The sequence below is a fragment of the Anas platyrhynchos genome, chromosome 7 (assembly GCF_047663525.1).
Source record: "Anas platyrhynchos isolate ZD024472 breed Pekin duck chromosome 7, IASCAAS_PekinDuck_T2T, whole genome shotgun sequence".
Classification (NCBI taxonomy): Eukaryota; Metazoa; Chordata; class Aves; order Anseriformes; family Anatidae; genus Anas; species Anas platyrhynchos.
This window is the reverse complement of record NC_092593.1, coordinates 12,685,434-12,709,896: the sequence shown is the minus strand read 5'-3', so window position 1 is coordinate 12,709,896 and position 24,463 is coordinate 12,685,434. Positions and strand designations below refer to the sequence as shown.

The following is a 24,463-nucleotide window of genomic DNA, read 5'->3' as shown; positions in this document are numbered from 1 at the left end:
AAGACTTGTGAATTCTAAAATAGCTAACCTCTGAAGTACTATCAAATTAAAGTATAAAGGAGAAAAAAAAAAAAAAAAAAAAAAAAGAGGTTTTATTCTCTGTATGGATTTTGCAGTAGTTTATATCCTGGTTATGTCATGTGGCCAGCATTCAGGCTGGCATGGGATGAATAGCCTAATCCCTGGCTGCCCCTCCTGCTGCCAGGGCAGCATCAGCTTGGGCCCATCTCCCCTAAATGAAGTAGCAGGATGGTGGGACTCTTTAGGAAACATTCTTCTTTCTCCTCTGCCATCCAGTCCCACATTTCCATCTTCACTTTGCTCTCAGATGCAGGTGTTCAGTGTATATGATGTTCAGATATATGAATATTCCACTGCAAAGCTCCAGAGTTGGAGAGGTTAGTCCCTGCTGAGGTGAAAGCTTGGAACTTGCTTCTCAGTTACACTGAGGTCTCTTTATGCCAATCAAGCAATCAAAAATAGCCCTAAAGTAAATGAAAATGTAATATCCATTTATATCACCTTTACTGCTGCCAGAGTAGTATAAAATGACCTTAGAAACATGAGTCAATTGCCTTTTATTGATGAAATGCAGCCATCAGCAAGGTGCAGTTGGGAGGTCTCTAAGAGGCAGGAACTCTCTAATGGTGATTGGGGAAGGAGTTGGGAACAGGACACTGGGATCTCTTGTAGTAGTTCAGCAGAACCACAGATTTTAAAATAAATATTGCATTTAGGCAGCTGCATTATCTGCAGATCTCCTCTTTGACTCAGAAAGAGATAGAGATTCTTCCACTTCCAGAAAGTAGGTGGAGTAGCTCTCAGCACACTCAGAATCAGGAGGCAGTTTGGACAGTAGTGTCTCTCTCATCTCTGTATTTATCTTTGCTCATCTGTAAAATGAAGAGAACATTAGTTTAAAGGGCTGGTGAGATGTCAGGCTCAAAATCCCTGGACTATTTAAATGCAACACTGTACACAAAGAATTAAGATAACTAGCTGACCTTGTTTGTTAAGTCCTGAAAGTCTCTTTCAGATTTGTTCTGTGCTTGCTCCTGTGTTATTCTGTCAGGATAGTCATTTTAGTCATGTATATTCTCTGTCTTCTGTTCCAAATCAGTAGTTTTTTTAAATCTCATGTCCTCTTATTTTTTAGTCTTGTTGGAATTGAAATTGTTCCAATGAAAATAATGTTCAGATTATTCAGATTGTGTTACTCTTTCTTCCTCCAAGAGGTTTATGCTTGCCATAAAGTTACTGGACTATGAATAATAATATTCTTTGTACAATTAAAAGTGAGCACAATTCCTTCTCTTTTATTGGCTTATTTTCAAGGATATTTGCTGAGACTGACAATGTATAGTAGGACTTAGGTAGGTCCCTGCTGTGTAACTGATAGTTAAATAAAGGTTAAGCTTCTGGTGAAATGGGGATGGGCATTCTCGCTCAAGAGGTTAGCAGTAATATTCTTTGACATAATCCTAAGGCCCTTTCCACTTGTTAAGAAATTATATTGGAACAGTCTATGTATACTTTAATGCTTCACAACACAACCAAACTTTTGTATTTTTGAAGCTTCTAGTGATGTATCCTGTCACTCCTTTTTTCTATTAACCACAAACCAACTATGCAAATTATGTTAATAAAAATAGCAATGAGAAGAATCTTCCTGGTAGTTCAGACTTCTCATGTTAAATAACATAAAAGAAGTGAAAGTGTCTGCAAGGCTTGTTCATATTTAGACTATATTGAAAGGAGCTTATGTGAAAATGAACTTGTATGGGCAACTGTGGTCTAATCCAGTCAGGTGTGAAATATTCCCTGTAAAATCAATTGGTTTCAGTAAAATTAATAAATAATCACATTTAACCCCAAGCACTTTCCACTGGCAGACTGTAAAGGAGGTCACATCATTAAAACATACAGTACATACTGACTGAGACACCAGAATTTCGGTAGTAAAATTATTTACTTAGAGTTACTCAACGGGTCAGTTTCAGATCTGGGAATGGAAATAAAATCTCCTCATAGTCAGTCATTTCTTTATGCACGCTGCACACTGCCACTCACACAGAAAGCCCTTCCAGTGCTTGGAGCCTTAGAGGTCAGGTACTTCATTTAGGAAATATAAATATAACAGATCTTGGGTACCACCATGTGTCAGTGTAGGAGCTACCATTCTGGATCTTTACAGATGACCTCCTTCTCTTAAATTAGATGCTCAGTGGTGCCTTGCAACTAGTATGTCTAGAAACAGTTCCCACTCTAGTGATTTATCTGTATCAAAGTGTTTTTCTTACATCTGGTCAATGGGCTTCGTGTCATGGCATGGGTAAGTCTTCAAAAGTTTATGTTTTTAAAGATGACTCAGTAGGGATTCTTTCTGCTATTAATGAATACTTAGTCTCCTATATCATACATGTGCGTTTGAAAATGGATGAAATAATTTAGCATTTCTCTCCTCCCCAGTCTTCTTAGAATCATGGAATGGTTTGGATTGGAAGAGACCTTAAAGATCACTTAATTCCATCCCCCATGCCATGGGCAGGGATACCTGCCACTAGACCTGCTTAGAGCCTCATCCAACCTGGTCTTAGACACTTCCAAGGATGGGGCATTCACAAGCCTTTCTCTAGATTTTTTTTTCAGGGGGTATATGCCCTTGAACATCTGCATCTTGTAACACTAATTAATCAAATGGTGAGGAGTCTGGTTTGGTGTCATTAATTGCACGATGGAAGACATTTGCACACCACAGAGCTGTGCTTTCTTATGAATAGTGCTGCAAGGTCATGTGCTTTGTGATCTTTCATCCTTGAGGGGTAGCTGAGTAACCTGATTATTTTGTGTTTATGGACAGAGCTGTGGTATAGCAGAGTCACTGTGGGTGTGCTCTCAAGCTTGTCACAGTAATGGTGGGTAAAAATCTGGTCCATTTATAAATGGCTCCCGGCAATACCAACACTGTAGAAGGGCACTGCTCCCACAGTGTTATGCAAATACAGCTGGTCTTGTCTTCTGTTCAGAGCTGCTCCATATGTGGCCTGCCTTTGCACTTTTCTCATCTTTCCCCTGCACACACACACACACACACACACACACACTACTTTTTCTTCCCAGGGCTGCAAATGCACTGCATCAGTCTGAGGATGAGGCTCTGGGGAACTAGGCTACACTCTCCTTTTCATTGCATATTTTTGCAAATTTGCATTATTTCACCAAATTATCAATAGCTTAGTATTATAATGCACTCAGCTTGATACCTAAAGATAGAAATTGATGGGAGTGGGAAATGTCAGGATAGAAACCATTAGAGCCTCTTGTTTCTATACTCTTCCTTCCCTCTGCAAGTGATCAAATGTGATATGAATGTGATGATGATGTCTAGAAAATATTTCTTTCTTTCTTGACTTTGTCTGTTACTGTGGTTGGGTTTCTTCAATTCCAAATCTAGAAAAAGAGCAGATAGCCAACATCAAAGAAAAGAGATAGGATCTAAAACTATTCTAGAATGACTGAAATGAATCTGAATGTATCTGATCTCCTAAGAAACTAAGTAATTTGAGTCCCATTTTTATTGCCTCTATTCAAGACCTATTGTCATTAGAGTGAGCTCTGTTCTCAGTTTCTTCGGGAAATTAAGTCTCTGAAACTGCATAGGAAGGATTAAAGACAAGAAAAGAGCACATTACAAGCAAAAGTGCAACTGAAAACAGCTTGCAAAGTTTTTCTATCAGCTCTGTGATATTGTGATATTCAAAATATTGTAGCAGGACATAGATCAGCCTTACAGCCCTGTCCTAAAAGTTCTTGAAATCAGCTGCTGCTTAATAGGAAAAGAAACCAAAAGTTGTAATAGAGGTGGGCTAAATTAACACTCTTTAAAAAAAAAAAAGAAAATGTCATTATTGAGAAGCTACTGACATTTTGCCTTTTAATAAACTAGTACTCTACTGTCATCTCCTTCTGTCTCAAACTCAGCAGCAGCCTTTCTCTTGAAGACATGTAAATTTTCTTTGTTGTTTTTGCCTTGAAAATCTGTTGAGCTGCATCTCCAACAATTTTTCTCCGACAAAAACAAAATTTTTGTCATTCATTGTTAAAGGCAGGCCAAAATAAACTAATTCATTCTTTGAGGTAAGGACTGTTGAATCTGTGCACTCCACGGTTCAATGGAACAAAGCTAAATTAGAGAAAATAGAATCTACTGCAACATTGGGGTGGGTTTGGGGGGTGACTTTCAAGTCTACACTGGGGCTTTCTCTGTTTGAGAACATTTTCTGGTTTAAAGAGTTTCAACACCCATTGAACAATTTGCATAATTTACGTGACTGTGAAGTGGGAAATTGTGCCAAGGTTCAGGTATAGTTATTTTTAACAGATCAGGAACAGGAAAGTAAGTCATCTTGGGAAGTGAGGAAGACAGCTTTGTTGAGGAGATTAGTTCTCAAGCAACTCTGAGTAGACTAAGAAATGTAGACTAAGAACTTGCCTAGTCCTGGGTTAAATCATTAAATGCTTTTATACGGCAAATAGGAGAATATATTTTCTAAAAATCATTTCAGGTCCTGAAATCTTATGTTGTTTACTGGGGGCGTGGGCAGTGAGAGTTTGATCAGGAATGCTGAATGTAAAAAAAAAAAAAAAAAGCCCCTGATTGATTCTGAATGGGACACTGTCTGTGACACCATTAAGTGGGAAGGATTGAATGGCAGGAGATCTTCCAAACACTTTCTTTATGTAAACACAGAAACTTCTCTTGTTGGAAACATCTCTGGTCCCTTGGATGATCCCTTGTTGTATGCACACCTTGCAGAAAGTGGACACGCTGATTAGAGTTTTCAGTTCAAATCCTGCACTGAGTCATTGAGTCATCTGAGTGGACTTGGCACCCAAAGCCTTTTTTGGTTGTTTGTTTTGTTTTGTTTTAACATATGCTGTTCTAAATCTCTAAGTGTACAAGACTTCTTTGAAAGGAGAAGCAGTCGCAGTATTCAGCCAAAGAGTCTGGCAGTTTTCTTTATCTGCTTTCCAAGAGGACAGAACTGAAAGATCTGTCTCATTAGCTCAATTCATGGACATGTTTGTACTCACAAAGATCATTTTACTGTGCCAAAGGGTCAAGAGATGTTCTGGAGACCCACAAGGGAAAAACAAGGGAACTATAATTGGATTACATTGAGCAGGAATGGCTGAGCATGCAGTTAATAATTGATCTTTGCTCTGCATATATACAGACTGATTTTCAACTTACTGGTTTCTCCCATAAAACCCCAGACCAAAAGCTGCAGATAATCAGCTAGGAAGAAAACATACATTTACATTTGACTGAAGGAGGTGTTTATCTCCTGGAAGATCAAAATGTCAAGCTCACGTTGTGCTGTTAAAAAGTCATTTTTTGTTTTTGGATTTCTAAGGAGCTGTCCCAAAAGGAGTGGAGAGGAAGGACAGAGTCAGAAGCTCCTGTTTAAGTGGATGCTGCAGATTATATATGCGTGTGAGTGTTTGTGTTCTTCAGTAATTCTGAAGTAAGGGTCTATTTACAACCTGACTTGCCAAAAACTTTAGCCATGAGGATTGATCTTAGTCATTTCTCAGTTATTCTTAAATTATGAAGTATCTATATTATGGACATAGAGATATGTAGTCTGACAGAAACTCAAGTGCTGCCTTGGAGCAGTGTAGCTGTTTCCACCCAACTTGAAACAGGCAAACCTTCTTCTGTCTTGATTATAGCATCCCTATTAGCATGTTAATTTTTACCATTAAAAATGAGTTATACTGACTGTTACACTGGATAATGAAGAGGGACTTTGTCCCTCTTTGCCTGAGGAAAATGGGTGTTTATGTCTCAGTTTTTACTAGCAAGACCGGCCTTCAGGAATCCTATGTCTCAGAGATTGGGGGAAAATATGGAACAAGGAAGATGTACCCTTGGTGAGAGAGGAAACTGGACATACATATATCCATGAGCTCACATGAGTACTGAGAGAACTGGCATGTCAGTTCGTGCTGGGCACGGCCCAGCTGGAAAGCAGCTTCCCAGAAAAGGGCCTGGAGTCCTTATGAACACCAAGTCGTACATGAGCCAGAAGAGTGCCCTTACTGCAAAGAGGCCTAATGGTATGAGCCAGGATCTTGGTGCAGGCAGGTTGGCGTGGATTCCTTGGGGTATCACAGCAGAGGTTCTTGGTCTTTTTTGCCTACAAGCTGTTTGCACAGAGTTGGTGCTGATGTGTAATTTGCAAAGCCAGGTTGAACTTGTGAAATATAATTCATAAAATGATACTTTGTTTTGTTCACTGGGTAAAAAGTAAAGGCTCTTCCTGCCAGCCTGGCTGCTACACTAATCTTAAATTTAAAGTACACTGTAAGATCAAAGCCTGGCAAGATTTCTCTGTATACAAAGATGAGTGAACTGTAGGACCCTACTGAGTGTCTGACCATGAGAAGATTAATGGCATACAGTGTGTGTTCAAAGACAAGAGGAGAGATCTGAGCATCAGATCCAATAGTATTATACGGATAGCTTTTGTTAAATGAAGGGTCTTAAATTGACTTCTGAAATTCCACAGCATGTATGGAAAAAGTATAGGTTAAAAATTACCAGAATAAATCTCAGAAACAGAAAGCAGATAATTTCAGGGAGATTTAATTTCATCTGATGCCCTGAACTCTTCTCTTCATCTTTGCATTAAATTACCTTTGGGGAAAAAAGTAATTAATGTAGCATCACAGTGTAAAAGAAAAGGCAACCAGTCCTTCATCAGAAAGAAGTAGCTAGACATGACATGGAGAGGTAGTGATAATGACTAACAGATGATAGTAGGTAATAGTATTATTTGAAACTGCTGCTCATCCAGAGATTTTCTATAATTTTCCAAAGGATGTTAGCATTCATCTACTTCACCAACAGATAATCTGTAGCACAGAGAATGAAAATGATTTGTCAATAGTAAAAAGCTGGTAAATCCAGAATGGTGGCAGTGCTCTCTCTATTGCCTCCAGGGTACACAAATATACTGCTGTGTATGATGGCAGGATACCCATGAGCTGATCTCATGTGGACATTGATTAGTATATTCCATATCTATGGGTTAGCCCTTTTCCCATTTTAGGCCCAGCCACATGGTCATGACTATGGGTTGTTTTGTGTAGAACATTCCCCTTAAAATCATTGGAATAACCTTGGTGTATAAGCCACTGCATGATGAGCTATACAACTGTGGACCTCTGGGTCATGTTTTAGACTTGCAATATTTTCTATCTTTGGAGTAAGATGCATCTGCCAGTTCCTTTTTAATTGCTGGTCAGCCTGTGTTAAGCCAACTGGTGGCTGGTGGAAATGAGATGTCTACCAAGGTTAAACAAATTTGTCAGTCGTATAAAGGAACTAGCTGCATTTGTTGACGTTTAAGTGAAATTCTTAATTCTGCTCCAGCTGCCTAGCAGGATTGCAAAGCAAGCTGAGGTCATGGGCCTCCAGACAGACTCCTATTCTGCTTGCTTGTTTGTTTATAGGGAGGGGGCTGGTTATTTTTGTTTGTTTGTTTGTTTGTTTGTTTTTTGTTTTGTTTTTGTTTTTCTTCTAAATTGAAGAAATGCAATGTGAAAGTGTGTTATTAATATACGATGTCTTGAATATGTTCTGTAAGTCCTGAATGCTTCAAGTCTTGAGTGTGAAGTATTCAAATAAACATCTTTTTCGCTGTCATAAGAGATTAGCAGAATTTGGGAGGCATGATTTATTTTTTAACCCTATAGAACAGTGTCATCCGAACCAACACTGTAGCTGAGAAATTGTATCAGCAAACATGTTTGGCAGTTTCTCCTCTTTGTTTTCTCTGAGCAAAGCAAATAACAAGAGTCATCTCCTAAAAATGTACAAGTATTTTCTTAGTTAAAAGCCAGTGGATGCAGAGGAGATGGGCCCTATTCTTTGAATCACCAGTGGCACTTCCACTGAAGAGTAAATTTACTGAGTAAATATCCCTGGGGAGAAGCTGCTAATTAAGGAGCAGGTTTCTTAGCCAGCTGCTCCTAACCAAGAAAGCATTTGTTCATTTTTAAATATCTAGGCTATAAAGAGAGACACTGAAGTTGTACAAGTTTCCAGAGAGGTATTTTGTGGTGGAGATGACTGAAAGCTGTCATTTGCTATTCTGCAATCAGGAATGAAAAAGCGACATTTCTACTTTATGAGTTGCAAATTACTTTCGGGGCTAAATATTTTAACTCTTTTCATAATAGCAGCAATATCAATAGGCTTACTAATATTTCCCACCTGTTGTTTAATTGGTGCTGTCCTTTATTATTTTGTCTGTTAGCAATAGCTCAGTAAGTGCTGAGGGTGGGTAGGGTTAGCATCAGTAACACCTTACTGTCTGACAAGGGTGACTGCCAGTGTGATAGAGCTTGAAGTGGTTCTGTTGGTACTTTTGTGTTTCTGAGTACCTCTGTGGCAACGGGACATGCAGGTGTATTATAAGGTCCTTATCCTAATGCAGTATTTCATATTTTATACATACACACTTCTCCCAAACTGACCTTGTCACCTGCCCTGATTTAAATGATTTTTCCTGATGTTACATGATGGTGATAAAGCTGTACATGTTATGTGTGCCAGCCACACATGCTCCCTGCACTAACCTCAGTTTCTCAGAGGGGTGCAAGATGTCTTGCCAGCTGCTCCAGCCAGTTTAAGTCATTAAAAACTGCTACTGAACTTGTTTTAGATGTTGGGTTCAATCTGGGCTCATTTAAAACCCGTTTCTATAAACAAAAGTCCCGCAGAGAAGTCTCAGACCCCAAGAGCTTGTCATTCCCTTTCTTGCTGTTTGGTTCTTCAAGACAAAATGACATAAGACCAGTAGTCCTGGTGGTACAGAATCACAGAATCACAGAATCTCTAGGTTGGAAGAGACCTCAAGATCATCGAGTCCAACCTCTGACCTAACACTAACAGTCCCCACTAAACCATATCCCTAAGTTCTACATCTAAACGTCTTTTGAAGACTTCGCGTAACAAGAACCTTGCATATGAAGAACTTTCTTCTTCAGGCTGAGCACTTTGAAGTCTTGAACCAGCATAATATCCATGTATTATTACTAAACTCAAGAGCTGCTACTTCATCTTTCTTGTCCCCAGGAAATGGGTAGAAACAGTTTGAAGGCACCATGCTATTTCTGTAGCTGCCTGGGGTTTAGTTATGCTGATACTGATCATTAGTGTACTGTTAGCAAGTACTAACCCTGACCTCCATCACCGCTGAAAGTGTACCCTGGGAGTGTTTTGTTTCAGAAGAATCAACCCCTACCTATTCACCAATATGGAATGGCATAAATACTTCCGTTTGGTGTCTATTTCCCAGAACATTCCTCTGTACAAGGGGATCCCCATGGAATCCTGTTAAAATGGCTGTGAAGCCACTTGATATGAGCGGGGGGATGTCATTCAGCCCTACAGTCATGGATTATACTACTGCAAATTACAGTTTGAAAGCCACAGTGGTGTGTAGCAAACTAGCTTTGACAATAGTAGTTGCCTTGTCATAGTAGTGTTGCAGCCCATGTGGACTCATTTCTTGCAGAAGTGGAGAAAAGAGGTCACACAGCAGCTAAACTATGCCTGCTCCTCTGTCAGGCTGTTCTGGAGGTAGCGCAGTGTATCTGCATGTTGATCCATAGTCTGCAGTGGCAGTTACCTCCAGAATTTGAAGCTAAAAGGGATGGCTATAATCATTAACTGTGAATCTACTCTTATCTAATACTACTGAGGTAATATGTCCAGTAAAATTTCACTGCCCGAGGCTAAAAACATGATACCTCTCTCTTTCCTTCCCTCCCTCTTTTATGGACTTGATAGAAATTGCCTCCAGCAATTCCAAATATATTAGAGAAGGAAGAAAACACAACAGGCAGTGCATTGCTTGAGCATTATGGCACTCCAGGTGTGCATGCTCAGACACAGGGAGCTGAAAAGAAGATGACAAGCATGACTGCAACAAGACTGCCAGAAATTATGCTACTTATGATTAGTGTGAATCCCTATTGTGAAGCAGAAATCATGCAAAAATGAGAATAGGAACTGGTTTATGCACAGGTTTTTATTTGTGGTTAGTGACACTGGGATGATATGATAGAAAAAGCCAGCAGACCAGATAATCAAAATTCAGAGTCCAAAAAAAAATCTTAATAATAATTTTAATTAATAACCCATTTATTTTGTCTGTCAAATAGTAAAAAGGCAATGTAATCTACCAAAGTAACAATTCTGTATTCTGCCAACACTAAAAATTTTGATACTGAATGCATATCAAAATCAGCTCTTAGCTCCATTGGTGTAAATGCCAAAACATCTCTGGAGACATGAGCCCATATACTTATGATTTATATTAATGCAAATTTGACCACAGGCCAACTTGAATAAAATGGTTTTGAAGAACAGCCATCCAATAAAAAATAATAATAATAAAAAACTGTCTATTGGTACTCAGAGTGATTTGATAAGATGCTATTCATTTATTTCTTTTGATGATTTAAGGTAAAATAATATCACTACAGAAATTAAAATTATTTCTTAATGAATGTCAAGAACGTCCTCCGTTGTCTCTGTTGAACAAATGATTTCTACTTTAAAGCAGAAATTGGTGTTTCTCTGATGAAGACAATGAGTAAATCCCTATTTGAAGCAGCTAAGAGCCTGGATAGATTGCATATCTTGCTGACTGAACACAAATGTGCTGGTTACTATGTTGATTGCCTGGATGTAGTAGTACCATTTTTATTTTATATACTGGTGTGATCATAGCATTTGAAAAGAGCAGACAAGCGTGTTTTTAGATTTTCAAACTAATCAACTAGTACAAGGTCACAGACCAAATCTTGGCCGTGTTCCATTTTTTGCACTAGGCCTTTTTCAAAGACTGCAGGTAAGAGGTGTGAGTGGCTAATAAAACGCTTCTTCTGGGATGTGATTTTCAATTAGGACCACTCTGTTACTCTGTCACAATGCATTTCACTTTATTCTGTGTGGTCATCTCAGCTGTGACATGCAGGTTGAGACAACCTTTCCACTTTTTACTGAATGAGCAAGTCTGAAGAAGTTCTGTTAACTTTTTTTACACTTGGGCTTTTTTTTTTCTCATGTCTTTCTAACGTTATTATCAGATGTTCCCACTTTTATTCCCTGTTGATGCATCACTCAGAAAATGTACAAGAAAACGGCACTATGATATAAGTTTGGACCTTTAACTTTAAAGGTAATAAACAGTTGTCCTGGACATGCAATGAGGGGACAGGAGCTTTGCAGTATGAATCAGAGCAGCTGAATCAGGACCTATATTATCACACTGGATAATTTAGGAGTTGTTACTGACCTTGATCTCTTCAGAAATTTCCCTCTTACTTCCATGACTACATGTGAGAAAGTAAATGTAGTATTTTAAATACTTTTTTTATTTTTTCATTTAAACCATCACCTGATCCAGTAGACCTCTCAGTCAGCTAAAAAGCCTTCATCCTAGTAGTTCATTCTCATTTTCCCTCTCATCTACGAAAGCTTTGTTTCTATCCCTCAAAGCTCAGAGAGAGGTAGTTCTCATCTGGGATTACACAGAATGTTAGAAGAAGAGCAGCTCTTAGGAGCCTGAGCAGCAAACATCCTGGTGGGGCAAAGGAAGAGAGATGATTTAATGGGACTTTGGGTCCAATTTGGAAGAACTGTTGACATAACTGTGAGTTGCATAGGGGTTGCAAAATTCCTTCTCTGCAGGAAGTTTATCCATTGTTTTATACTCATAAAGTAGTTTTGCAAGAGCCTTAAGGACAGCAGTTGCAAGTGCTGTTGCAGTGTAGCTGCATTAAGGCCATTCCTGCGTTAAGGCCAAGGGTAAGGAGAGCAGTTATGTCCATGCTATGCAGTGAAGGAGAACCACTTCTTGTCCTCTGCCTCTAAATCTAGACAAGAAGTCAGTTTTACAGCATTAATATGGCCAAACAGAGGAGCCAAGCAGGGCTGCTCATTCACCTCTCTAAAATGCCAGACTACATCAAGGGTCAGTGGTGTGTCTCTGAAGTCACAATGCTGTATTTATTTTCTGCAAAAACTAAAAGAGATGTTTGGGATTTATTTTAAATGAATTTTATTTATTTTTTTCAAATAGTTTAGAAAACCAAAGTGGTTTTTGCTAATCATTTGCAATATATCTTTTCTCGCATAGCATATAAATCATAATGAATCTGGGCCTTTAAATGCCTGAAATTAAGTTATAATTCTCACATTCGTCACAGTCTTCTGCATTGGCTGTTATATCTTGATGAAGTCCTCACTTGGAATAGTAAAATGCACCAATATTAGTTTAACAGAATAGTGCAAGGCCTGCATGCCCTCTGGTGGAAGCAATCCTTCACAGACTACCGTAGATCAGCTGTTGGGGCCATGCTCAATGTCTGACCTGGGGACAGACACTGTCTTCTTTGTTACACTCAGTTACTCTATTAAGTTATGCTTCTCCACAGCAGAGTTTGTTAGCTAGTAAGAAGAAAAACTCCTCCAGTGCATTTTTTTTTCCATACCTTTCATTAAAGTGAGAACTCTGTCATCTCTCTTCAACCTGTTTCTTGATTTTTTTTAACCTTGTTTCTCCACTATAATGAAAAGAAAATAAGTTATATGTTATGTAAAGGTATTGAACAGTATCTCATTATGGACACAAGTTTTATAGAATCTTGCTCTGCTTTTAAGGAAGTTTACAGGTCCGATATAAGCTGAGTAAGGATGGGCTTCTTATTTTCACAATCGACTCTGGAAATTTTGCCAACCGAGAGCTGCACCATGTGAAGATTAACAGAGATGGCAGGGAGCTCATCATTCAGGTATGTCATGGCTTATTTTCAGGGCTAAATTCCCAGTTTGGTGTAAAGGAATACTTCATGCCAGAAACAGACCCACTGATTTCAGTGCCTGATTGCCAGTAGGAGGTCCAGCAGAAGAAAAGCCCTGTGAGTTAAACAAAAGCTCCATCCAGACCACGGCCTGGCCCAGACCATGCCTCAAAGAGTGCCCAGCAGTGGTATTTTCTATAGAGTGATTTCTCCCTTGTCTCTTACAATCTGTGAACTGGGAAACACATTTGACCAGAAATTCATCTGGCCCACTAGAGTGGTGCTGGGGCTTAGGGTTATCTGTGTGACCTGTAGGCCCAAAGGGAGTACACAACGTATATCATTTAAAAGCTGCCATATGGAGAAAAACAACCAAGGAGGGAGCACCAGGGAAAGTTATTTCATTAGGTGTATGTGCCCCAAAGGAAAATATGACTACAGCAGCTTCATCTTCTCAAAGAGGAAGGGCTGAAAGAAGGCAGGGTGCAGCCTGCTGATGTCCTGTTCCTTTGCTAGATGTAGGCCCACCCTTCGGTGTGCCCTGTTACTGTGGTGGTTTCATGGGAGGTGAGACCCCTCATCTGTCCCTGTTCTCTTGCATTGCCTGTTTTTCAAAGGCAGGATGAAGAGTGCCATCTTACTGCTCCTTCTGCTTTCCTTCTGAGGCTAATTACATCATTTCAAATTCCAAATTAAATTTGGTATGTCTGGTCCATGATCATTTAACAGAGGAGTGGCAGGGTAGGTCTAAGGAGAAACCATGTGTTAATGAAAGAATAGAATGAGAAAACAAAAGAAACACAGGGAGCACCATATTTTTTTCTTTCCTCTGCAATTTCCATTTCTTGTTGTTAAAATAATATGCAGTTAACACAGCAACTAAAATAGGTAGGCCTGATTATCTAGGAAGGAGGTTTATGCTAACAGTCAGGGTTTTTTTCTATTGTCAGTCTTCTATTGTCTGCCACACTGTGGCTTTCTTCTATTGAGAACTAATTCTCCACAATGCATTCCTAGAGAGGTCTCCTTTGAGTGCACTCTGAAGTGACTAGACATGAAATTTGGGAAGTAGGGGAATTTCAGTGTTAAACATTTTAAGCTTTTCTGCAGGGGAAGTTTCTTTAAATCCCTTTATATGACTATACTTGTGCACCTTCAGCTTCTCATTCAAAAATTAAAGCACATTCACTTTGCTATCTTTAGAAACTGAATCACGCTTGGGGGCAGAATTAAGTTATTTGCAGCTGAGAGCTTTCCCACAAGTTTGTGGTACACAGAAAGATCTAGAGGTATCTGTGTGCTGTTTTAATGAACTAATTTTTTGTCTTCTTCCAGGTTGATCAAGTTCTCAAACTCAAACACAACTTTTCTGAGATTGATTTTAAGGCCACCAAATCACTTACCTTGGGCAAGGTCACAGGTAGGTTTTACTAAAAATATTTTGGATTCATCAGTTATTATAGTGCTTGAGTTAACCTGTTCTGTGTGCTGGCTTTTTAACAGAGTTGGTTTTTTATTTGGCTGATTTAGCTGTAAGGTTAGCCTGAGCATTCTAGTACTCCTACTTGTAAAAGCTTGTCTATGCAAAAATCTGGCAGCTTTACTTGTTTGCACTGATAGCAATATTATCTTTTCCCATTGCTCGCTCCAGTAAAGTGATTCATATAGCCTGTGTGGCTGCACAGGGTGGCATCATTTTGCTGACTGTAGCTTGCTCCTCTGAAGCCATTTCTTTTTCCTAATGATAAGAACAGTGGTGTAAGCCTTCATCCTCTCTATCCGTATTGCACTCCCTGTCCTTTTCTGTTTGAATTGTGCAAGGAATGTTTGTGTTACATGTAGCACTGTGGCCACAATTCTGCATGCTCTGTGCATGGACCGTCTTTGTATTTACCCTTTCACACTACAAAGCCATTACAAGACCGGAAAACTTGGCCATAAATTTGAAAAGTAGAATTCCTCTGTTTGATTTCAAGTATGTCACAGCACTTTACATAAGAGAGTCATTCTTTCCCAGTAAGATTCTAAATGCTTCCTTGGATATAAACGTTGTAGTCCTTTGTTAGAGTTGGGCCTCCCTATCAAGCCTACCATCTGTTTCATTATTTCAATTTATCTGCTTTATTAATAGCACCCAAAGCCTCTGGGACTGGTAGCTAGACAGAAACAATAGACATCCTCTAGTGTCTAGTTGTACAATATAATTGTATATAATGACATCAGTGCATTCTGCATCATGCTTTACTGAGTAGATTAAGGACAGGAACTGATTTTCCTCTTAATTATAACTGATGTTTGGTCAGAATGCAGCAATCTTCCAAGCCTTTATGGACAGGTTTGGGGACCTGACACTTTTCAACCCAAGTAAGGGCTAAGCTAAAATCTCATTTTGTCAAGGGTCATCTGTAGTGCTGAAAAATTGAAAGAGCGTTGCTTGTCATGATCTCTACCTTAAAGCTCCAGTTATAAATAACAAATCAGTAAACCAAGGCTTTTCTGAACAGCAAATGGAACATAGCACAAAGACCTTCAAACATATAACCAGCAAACTGAAGTTGCAAGTTGCAACTGAGCATCACGGAGAGAAGCTAGATGTAGCCACAAAAATAGTAAAATTTTACAAGTACAAGATTCTTAAAATGTCAAAAAGCCCAGATGTGTATCTCCAGCGGTTTGGCATTCAGTTCCACTGAACACCACAGATCTGTCTCTAGACAAATTCTAATGGATAAATCCTCCTCTGTTTTCTTTTCTCTTGCTCCAAAGTCTCTTGGGATTTTGTACTACTAATAACATTAATGATAGCAGTAGTTAATCTTATATAATGATGCTAGAGTCATGAACTTGTTCATCCAGCTGATAGGGAATCTTATTACTGTACCAGGAATCTCACAATTCATCCCAGCAGGTCACTTTAATTCCAGCCTGATCCTAATTCTGGTTTCTTCTTCATATATGAAATGAATTTCCTCAGACTATTCTTCTGTGTTAGGGATTCATTTGCCAAGTTTTATCCCACAGCTGTAGTTCTTTTGAGGAGAGTCCTTATGACCTCACATTGCAGGTCACAGATTCCCCTGACTCTTCTCTTCTTCAGGCTGAGCAGACCCAGCTCTCTCAGGCTTTTTTCATACAAAAGATACTCCAGTCCCTTAATCATCTTTGCCCTCTGTGGACTTACTACAGTAAGTCCTTGTCTGCTTTCTACTGGGGAGCCCAGAATCAAACCCAGCACTCCAGTTATGCAACACTCATAGAGAGTGCAGGGGAAGGATCATCTTCTTCTGTCTGCTGACATTGCTCTTCCCAAGACAGACCTGGATGCCAGGATAACATTGGCCATCTTTGCTGAATGGCATACTGCTGGCTCATGGTCATCTTGTTGTCCGCCAGGACCCCCAGGTCTTTTCTCTGCAAAGCTGCTTTCCAACTGTTTGGGCCGCCAGTCAATGCTAGCGAATGGGGTTATTCTTAATCCAAGTGTAGACCCTTGAATTTTCTTTGTTGAAGCTCATGAGGTTACTTTTTGCCTATTTCTCTAGTTTGTCAAGGTCCCTCTGAATGCTGGAGAGATTGTCTGGTCTATCAACACTGTTTTGTATCTTCTCCAAATTTACTGAAGTTGTAAACTGTCCAATAATGACAATAAAAAAACGAAAAATGCCCAACTGCTACAAAATCAAGACTGCTTGCCTTGTAGTATCAAATGAGGAACTAGACTTTTATCATTTTAGGAAGGTAGAACTTACATTAATGTGTCCATTCATAATTTATAATATTTTATGGGTAAAATATTAACCATAGCTTGTTATAATGATGGCTTACCAAAAGGTGAATACTGTTAACCTAAACCAATACTCTCCAACTTCTTCCTTGTTCATCATCCTCTTCCCCTCAGTAAAAGCGTAAGCATAAACTTCTGGAGGCATGTGATGCTTAGTAGTAGATCTAAACTTCCGTCAGTGTTTGTTTTGAATGTCACTGAAACTTAGGTACCATGTAAGTTACCACCAAAATAGAACCATATAGAAAAACTGTACCCTGTATAGAGTACATCTGTACTATACTCTTCTGAAATTCTGTCTCTTCTAACCTGAATAGCACTGCTCATTCGCCTGCTCTAATAGTTTGATTATGGTTGCTTAACCACATGATTATATCATCTTCTTTCTTGACTCTACCATTCATTTTCCTCTGGGTGAGAAATCTCTAAGAGGGCTTCCAGAAAGACATCTCACAAGATTAAAACCCCTTCCTTACTAGATTTTCTTATGATAACCATGCTAGCATAGCGGGAACTCTTGAAAAGTACAGTTTTATTCAATGACCAAATTTTAAGTCTCCCACTACCCCCAGCCCCTTTTGACTTTCTTTAGTCAAAAGCTACTTACACTCTGATACTTTTTTCTGCTTTTGAAATCTGTATTTTTGAATGGTTGCCCTACACCCATCTCTGAATTCCAGGAAAAAGCCTTCCATTTAAGGCAGAGGGGGTTCACCTGGAATTCAAATATAGGGGCACTCACTCTGCCACAGACTGCTTGAATGACCTTGGGCAAGCCGTTTATGTGCAGATATAAAGGTAAGTAGGCATTTTATTCCCACTGGAACCAATCTAAGCTTTAGTATCTCTGTTCTCTATCAGTAAAGCATGGATAATAGAACATCCCTACATCAGAGGGGCGCTAGGAGGATAAAAGCATTAAAGGCTGTGAGCTGTTCAGATCCACAGTAATGGGGCCATATAGCTGCCTTAGAAAGATCAATCTAAATATAAGTGTGGCTTTGAAGACAAGGGAGTAAAAAGAAGCAGCATTCAAGTAGCCAACAGGCGTTTGTTGAATTCATCCTCACAGCATCCAACAGTGATAGAGAAATATTATTATCCCATAGTTCGTTGTCATTTTTCTTCACACATACGAAGGCAAGACGCAGAAAGACCTATCCAAAGCTCATCACTATCAATGGGGACTCTTTTCCTGGACTTTAGTGAGTACTGGATTCAGACCCCAAGTGGGTTGTACAGTTTATGGCAAAGCCTTAGTGAAATTTTAGCCAGAGTCCCAGTTCATTTACTTTAAGTGCTCCTTAAAGAGATCATACTGCTGAACTTAACCACGTGAGCTCTATTCTATTGACAATCTGACCTTACTGTGAGGCCAGTTCTGCTTTAAACAAGGGAGTGAACTGCGTGACCTTTAGAGGTGTGTTTCAATTTAGATTATTCTGTAATTCTCTGATCTCAGATATACATTTGCATATGCTTAGGTCTTGTCTAAAATAAAAAAGCTGTTATCCCAATGGGAAATATCATCTATTTGTTTTGGGGTTTACTGTATGATTCGTGTCTGAATAACAGTTCCTTTCTACCCCATAATGTGTATGGTGTTGAAAGAAAGAAGAGTGAACGAGAGGATCTGAAAGTGGCTCTAGTTCAGTGTTGGAGTTCTTAATTTCTATTCTGAACTAGTTATATCAGCACAGAAGTACCTAAGATGTGACCATATCTGCAGCAGCTTTTAGTTGTGTTTTTTTTTTCCCCACTTTGAAAATTTCTCGTCGTGCTTCACCATATCTAAATCTTTTGCTATTACAATACCTGGAAAAACAATCAGTGATGATGAGAAATTATTCTAATTGCAGGGTAATGAATCTAATTCTTTGCATATTTGCTTCTGAGCAAGTTAATACACTAGTAGTGTAGTGATTACAAGAGTAAAGGAAATTTGAAAGGAATTTGAAAAGAGATTTTAAAGGAATTTAAGAGTATTCTGCAGAAAAAGGTTGCAAAGATTTCCTTAGCACCTATTCATGTTGACCTGTCTAATTTATTTGTGTCCTCAAAATAATGAATTAGCAGAACTTCCTACACTAGCAATATAAAGAACTGTGTAGCCTAGCTACATGATACCTTTTATCTCTAAAAGCTTGAACTGAAACACACTTAAGTTGTAGGGGTCTTTACACTGAATCATTCAGCTTATCTGAAAAGTAATTTTATTAAAATAATTGTGTAGGAGCAGTACATTTTTTATTATTTGTATAATAGATTTTCTTACTAAAAGTTCACAAGAAGAAAATGGAATCCACACACAGAAGAGATCACAGTACAATTAATCCTGGAGTGGTGTCATAGTACAGGAGATGATAATGGGATAATTAAATCACAGTGGGTAAGTTGGCATCAAGCCTGAGATACAAAACTTAACCCTGAAGAAGCATCTCCTTCTGGGGAGTTTTGATGGAAAGAACGTAAGTTGTAGTCCTTTTTTTAACCCCTTTGTGGAAAGTCATTCCATTTTTTAAGCTCTCAAGCTCACAAATTTCTTGAGAAATTTAAAGTCTGAGAATATTGTAGTCTACAATTTTTACAATACAGTAATGGCTGCAAGAGTTATAGTCTGGATTTGTCTTGTCATTGCAAAGCTTCCTCCTTTACTGCAGATTCTTCCCACCCTAAATGCCTATTTCTTAGTAGGAACTTATCCTGGAAAAAGATGTCTTGGGTGCATTTTAAGTCTAAAATAGTTTTCCCCATAGTAGCCTAGTTAAGTATTTGGGAAAATGAGAATAGCTACTTAGGAGAGACATTTGGGACAAAGATGGCACTAGTTACAATAAAAAAGCTTGGCTATCATAAGCGCTTGAAGCAATCCAAGGTCTGAGCCAACAATGCCATCATGTTTCTATTAAAAAGAGATGAAATACATTCAGACTTTTTCTCCAGTGGTATCATTTACTTTAAAATCGTAGCACCACAGTTAAATCTCTTTTTTTTTTTTTTCCCAATTATAATATTGCCTAACTGTGTCCAAGATTATTTACTCCTATCTAGAAATTTTATTTTTAGTTTGAATTTTTGCTACTTGAATTGATTTTAACTGTCTACTCATGAGAAAAATGTGTCTTTTGCACAGTCTCTCTATTTTCTTGCATATTTTCTTCTTTTTATGGATTATGTTTTGAGCCTATGCAAAATCACATAGGGCTGACTGTGTTATGACAGTTTAAGATTCAAATGTCAAAAATTTTGATGTAATAAATTTCACATTGCCATTCAAAGCAGCCCTTCATTTTCGGTGACAACCTGTCGTTTAGAAAACATACTAAATGCATGTCTGAAATTATCTCTGCTAAGCCTAATGAAACAAAAATTCTCAAATGTTTCACTTTGCATGAAATGTTCAGTTGCCAGTAAGTAAAGCCTGGAGTGTTCTGCTCATTCCTGGAAAAACAAAAGAAAAAGTCCCTTTTCTTTGCTCTTGCTGTTGTTTTCTGTTTCAGAAGTGGTTTGGAGGTATGCTGAATGCTTGGAGCCCTGTCTCCTGTTTAATCTCATCCTTTTCCTAAGGAAGAGACAAAGTGGCAGAACTCAATATTTCTGACTACAAAAAGTTTCTGTGTTGTTCACACTGCCACCTTTGTGGAAGACTCATACCAAGAAATGAAATTTTTCCATGGATGCCTTTTTGTGGGTTCCAGCCTAAACCAAGATATGCTTTCTTCCCTTTCTAAATTAATAATTAGCATCAGCAATGTTTACGGAGGTTGTTGAAGAACAGGGTAGAGTATATTTCTAGGTAACTACATGGTACCTGGTTGTTGACTAAATGTTTATGAGATGGGAGCAATACGGAGATTACAAGAGTCTTTTACTTCTGGCTCACAGAAACAAATCTAGTGACAAGGTCCAAGTAGTAACCTTGCCAACAATGTTCAGCACCTTGGTAAACTGCGGTGAAGTATATAGTATAACTTCTACAAAAAGCATCTTTCTGTTTCTCAGACTGGAAAAAAAGGACTACCGGTGCTTCAGTATATAGAGTAAACTATCCTTTGCATGTCCACCTAAGTGAAAAGTATCTAAGTAATATGTTTAGATTAATGAGCTAGTTAGGGTGCAGATATTTAAAACGTTTTATATCCTCACTGACATTAAAGAAGTTTCTAATCAGGAAATCTGTGATGGGCCTTTCTGGATGTTAGTGAGCACACAAGTAAATGTTCATCTCTGATTTAATTTTGAATGACATGAAATTAATGTTAAGAAAGAAAGGACGGGATAAGTATAGTAGGTAATGCTTATGGTCCCGTTTTCTACAGTGTTATTTTCAGAAAAGTCTTTTGAGCCACTCTCTCTGCACACAGATAACACTTTCTTTGATTCCAGTTAGCTGTCATGTTAGCTGTCCTTTATTTTGTCTTAATTTGCTGATACATTGCTGAGCAACCTCATGCTTGGTCCTAGAGTTTTGCAGAAGAATTCTATTATTCTATTTATGATGAAAATTAATTCCACATTACTGAGATATTAAGATTTGAAATTGCTTTATTTAACATTTTAAAACAAGTGTGTTACAAATAGCAGAGGTGCACAAAAACAGCTGTACAACACAATGTCTGTTTTGGAGAACAGAAATGAATCAGCAGAGAAATTATGTGGATATAATAAGTAGAGTGTTGCAAATACAACTGCATGTTTTACCTAATTCTCTTTGTCAAGGAAAGCTACTGCAAACACATTAAACTAGAAAACAGAAGAGTAAAACTGATGCAAATTTTATTGATCTGTGACATTGCAGACAGGTTTCAGGGAGCAGCTAGAGGACCCCACAAAAAGTTAGACCAACTTATGCACAACTCAACAGAGAATTTTTTTTTTTTTTTACTAAAAGTAAATTTATGGAAAAATAAACCTAAATTCCAGGTAATGAAGAGTTAAATTACTTAAAAGCCCCCAAAAATGCCTTTTCACACCAATCACCCTCCCCCCCCCCCCCCCCCCCCAAAGAGATAATTCAAAGTAACTCAGTCTCTAATTAGTCTCCTGTACCGCAAACAGAAACACTATGCTAAAATGTCATAAGATCAAATCGAACCATCATCAGCAGTTCAGTATAATTTTCAAAGCCAGTCTAATGCATGGAAAGATTTACAGCACTATGAGGTCACAGGAAGGCCACTGACATTTCACATGACCTTAGTTCAACACAGACCTTGGAGCTTCATGGAGCTATTTCTTTTACTGAGCACTGTGTCATGTAGTGAAAATATCTTTTGGAAAAACATTTTATTGTGATTTAAAGACTTCAAGTGACAGAATGGCTTTCAACCTTTAAAAAGCCTTTCCCACAAGTAATCATATTATAAACACAAATCTACATGATCCACACGGAGATTCATAGGGCATCACAAGTCATTCACATCCAAGTTCCATAGGACTCTTTTGAGTTCAGTGAAAGTCCAACTTTCTGAAAGACTTAATCACGCACTGAAAGCCTTATAATACAGAAGCCTGTACCTGTGCAGGTGGAATTTTTATCAGAGGACTCTCGGGTTGTTTTCAGTTTGTTCTTTGATTTTTATTTCATTTTTTTTAGTTATTACTTTTTTTATTTTTTCAAATTTCAAAGCTTTTTAACAAATCTAGTTCTCATTCATGCAAAGCTGACTTTGTGAAAAGACTATGGGAATTTGCCCTTAATTTGACTTTTAAAGAAAGCCTTCAACAGCACTCTATCTTAGACTTTTCAAGTTACTGTTCCATGAAAAAAAGAATTCATTATTTCTTAGGTTTTACCTTTTGCACATTGGAGCAGAACAGAAGAATTTAGATTGCTCGATGCCTAAAAGATAACAACAAAACCACCTTTTGTGTCAGAGCTAAGAAAACAGGAAAGGCTGAGAGTACAAATGTTTACAAAGGTTTCTGTAAATTCAACAAAGAAGACAAATACTGTAAATCAGCCTTTTTGGTTTTATATAAGCCTTCTTGCAGAAACTTGGGAATGATTCTTTGTCTGTTTTATAATACCTCTGCCAAAATCTCATTAAAAACCTGAATGCAATACTTCCTACATACTTTGAGAAGAGCAAATGTGAACCTCTGTAAGGCAGCAATTTTTCCATTGGCAAAGTCTCACTGTTTCCCTTCCTGTGTCTCCTTCTGGCAGTTGCCCACAGCCCAGAAGTTTTTCCCCATGACAGCTCTGTCAGTGATAGATAGGTCAGCAGACTGAGGGGTCTCCTATAAGACCCCTGGGAAAAAATGGCCAAACTCTTCCAAATTATATTTCTATGAAAACCTTCAAACATAATTACTAAATCTTTCTTGGTTTATTCCCTCTGACTGCGTGACATTATGGACTCAGATCCTTAGTGCCAAAATTAACCTGTGATTTGTGCTCATTTTGAGAAGTCTTGGTATTTTCTTATACATAAAATATGTATATGTCTTTCTGGTAGAAAAGTCAGTTACAAAGATATAAGAGAAGTTGTACTTTTTTTCCTAAATTCCTTTGGCTGAGAGGTTTTAAATCATTGTATTGGAATGATGGTAGGAAAACTGGAACCTACTTTAAATTTTACCATCTTACTCTTTGAAGCTATGAAAATAAACCTGAAAAGCTGAGAATCCTTATTTTCTAATATTATTGGAACTATTTCCAAAGTTTTGAATGCTAGTTGTTTGTTGGGTTTTTTTGTTTGTTTGTTTTTTGTTTTTTTCATTAGTAAGTAAATTTGAAGACTTTGAATAATTATTGATACTATTTTTATGTGCATTTGTGGTTTTTGTCTTGTTTTGTTTGATTGACCTTGATACCAAAGCACATCATGCTACAGACCTCTGAGCAGTATGAATTTCATTTTCTGGAAAGTAAATAAATGAGAGCTTGGAGTAAAGAGAAGATGGCTTCAACGTCCTTCATTGACTTTTCAAAACATTAAAACATTTAGAACTAAATAAAAAACACGTCGTTGAATTTGCTTTCTCTTTGTGAAATGAACACAGGCAGACACATACATTAATTGCACCATCTCATCTTCTGGCTGGAAAAGAGCATGGGGATACTGGTTTCAACTTAAATGAAGTATAGTTTTGAATTTTATGAGTAGAATAGGCCTGGCAGAGTTACAGCCTAGCTCATAATTAGGAGGATTCCTAGCAGCTCTATTATAAAAATAAGAAGTGTTAATGCTAACAACATAATTACATGGATTGGAAAAAATAAAAAATAGACGTCTGAAGAAGAGTGGAAGTCTTTACTAGGAACCTATCAATACTGGACCACATGAAACATTACATAATAGACAATGGAGAGCAGGATCCTTTGTGAAAAGAGTGGAGGAAGTAGAAAGACACATCTGTGAACATGGTGTTATTAGAGATGCAAAAATGTTGAAGAGGATCACCCCCAGGATCCTGTGATAGTCAGTGTTGTTATTTTTGCTGTTTATAATTATTGTTGTGCTGATTAGCACCTATAATGTGTTAGGTATTGTTAAGACAGCAGGAAAAATGGATAAGGATATGGATAACACAGTGCTGTATTTTTTATTTTTTTTTTGTCCAAGTCAACTTGATAGTAAGTAAGTAAGTAGCATTGTAGAGAAAACACTGGGGATGGTAACCTTGTGGGTCATTCCAGGGAGGACTTGTGGACTGCTTAAAGAGAACCTGAACAATTTAAATTGAATAAAGAGAAGTAAAACAGTAGGTAAAACAATAAGAGGATTAATTTTTTAATGTGTCTTCCTAAAACAGACAATCCCCAGACTGTTTTTCTGTTGTGCTGCA

The 24,463-nt window shown here is 38.1% G+C and overlaps 1 protein-coding gene across 3 annotated transcripts in view; it reads left to right on the top strand.

Moving 5' to 3' along the window:
* CNTNAP5 (contactin associated protein family member 5) overlaps positions 1-24,463 on the top strand; it is a 286,068-nt gene that overhangs the window by 247,574 nt on the left and 14,031 nt on the right. The window contains exons 21-24 of one of the 3 annotated variants that reach the window (XM_072040750.1): positions 12,746-12,876; positions 14,221-14,305; positions 17,350-17,467; positions 18,935-24,458. In XM_072040750.1, coding sequence (XP_071896851.1) covers positions 12,746-12,876; positions 14,221-14,305; positions 17,350-17,465 — 332 coding nt within the window. In that variant the 3' untranslated portion in view covers positions 17,466-17,467; positions 18,935-24,458. Of the gene's footprint in view, positions 1-12,745; positions 12,877-14,220; positions 14,306-17,349; positions 17,468-18,934; positions 24,459-24,463 lie in introns of those variants that run through there. The other 2 variants (XM_038182237.2, XM_027461259.3) reach the window with 2 other exon arrangements.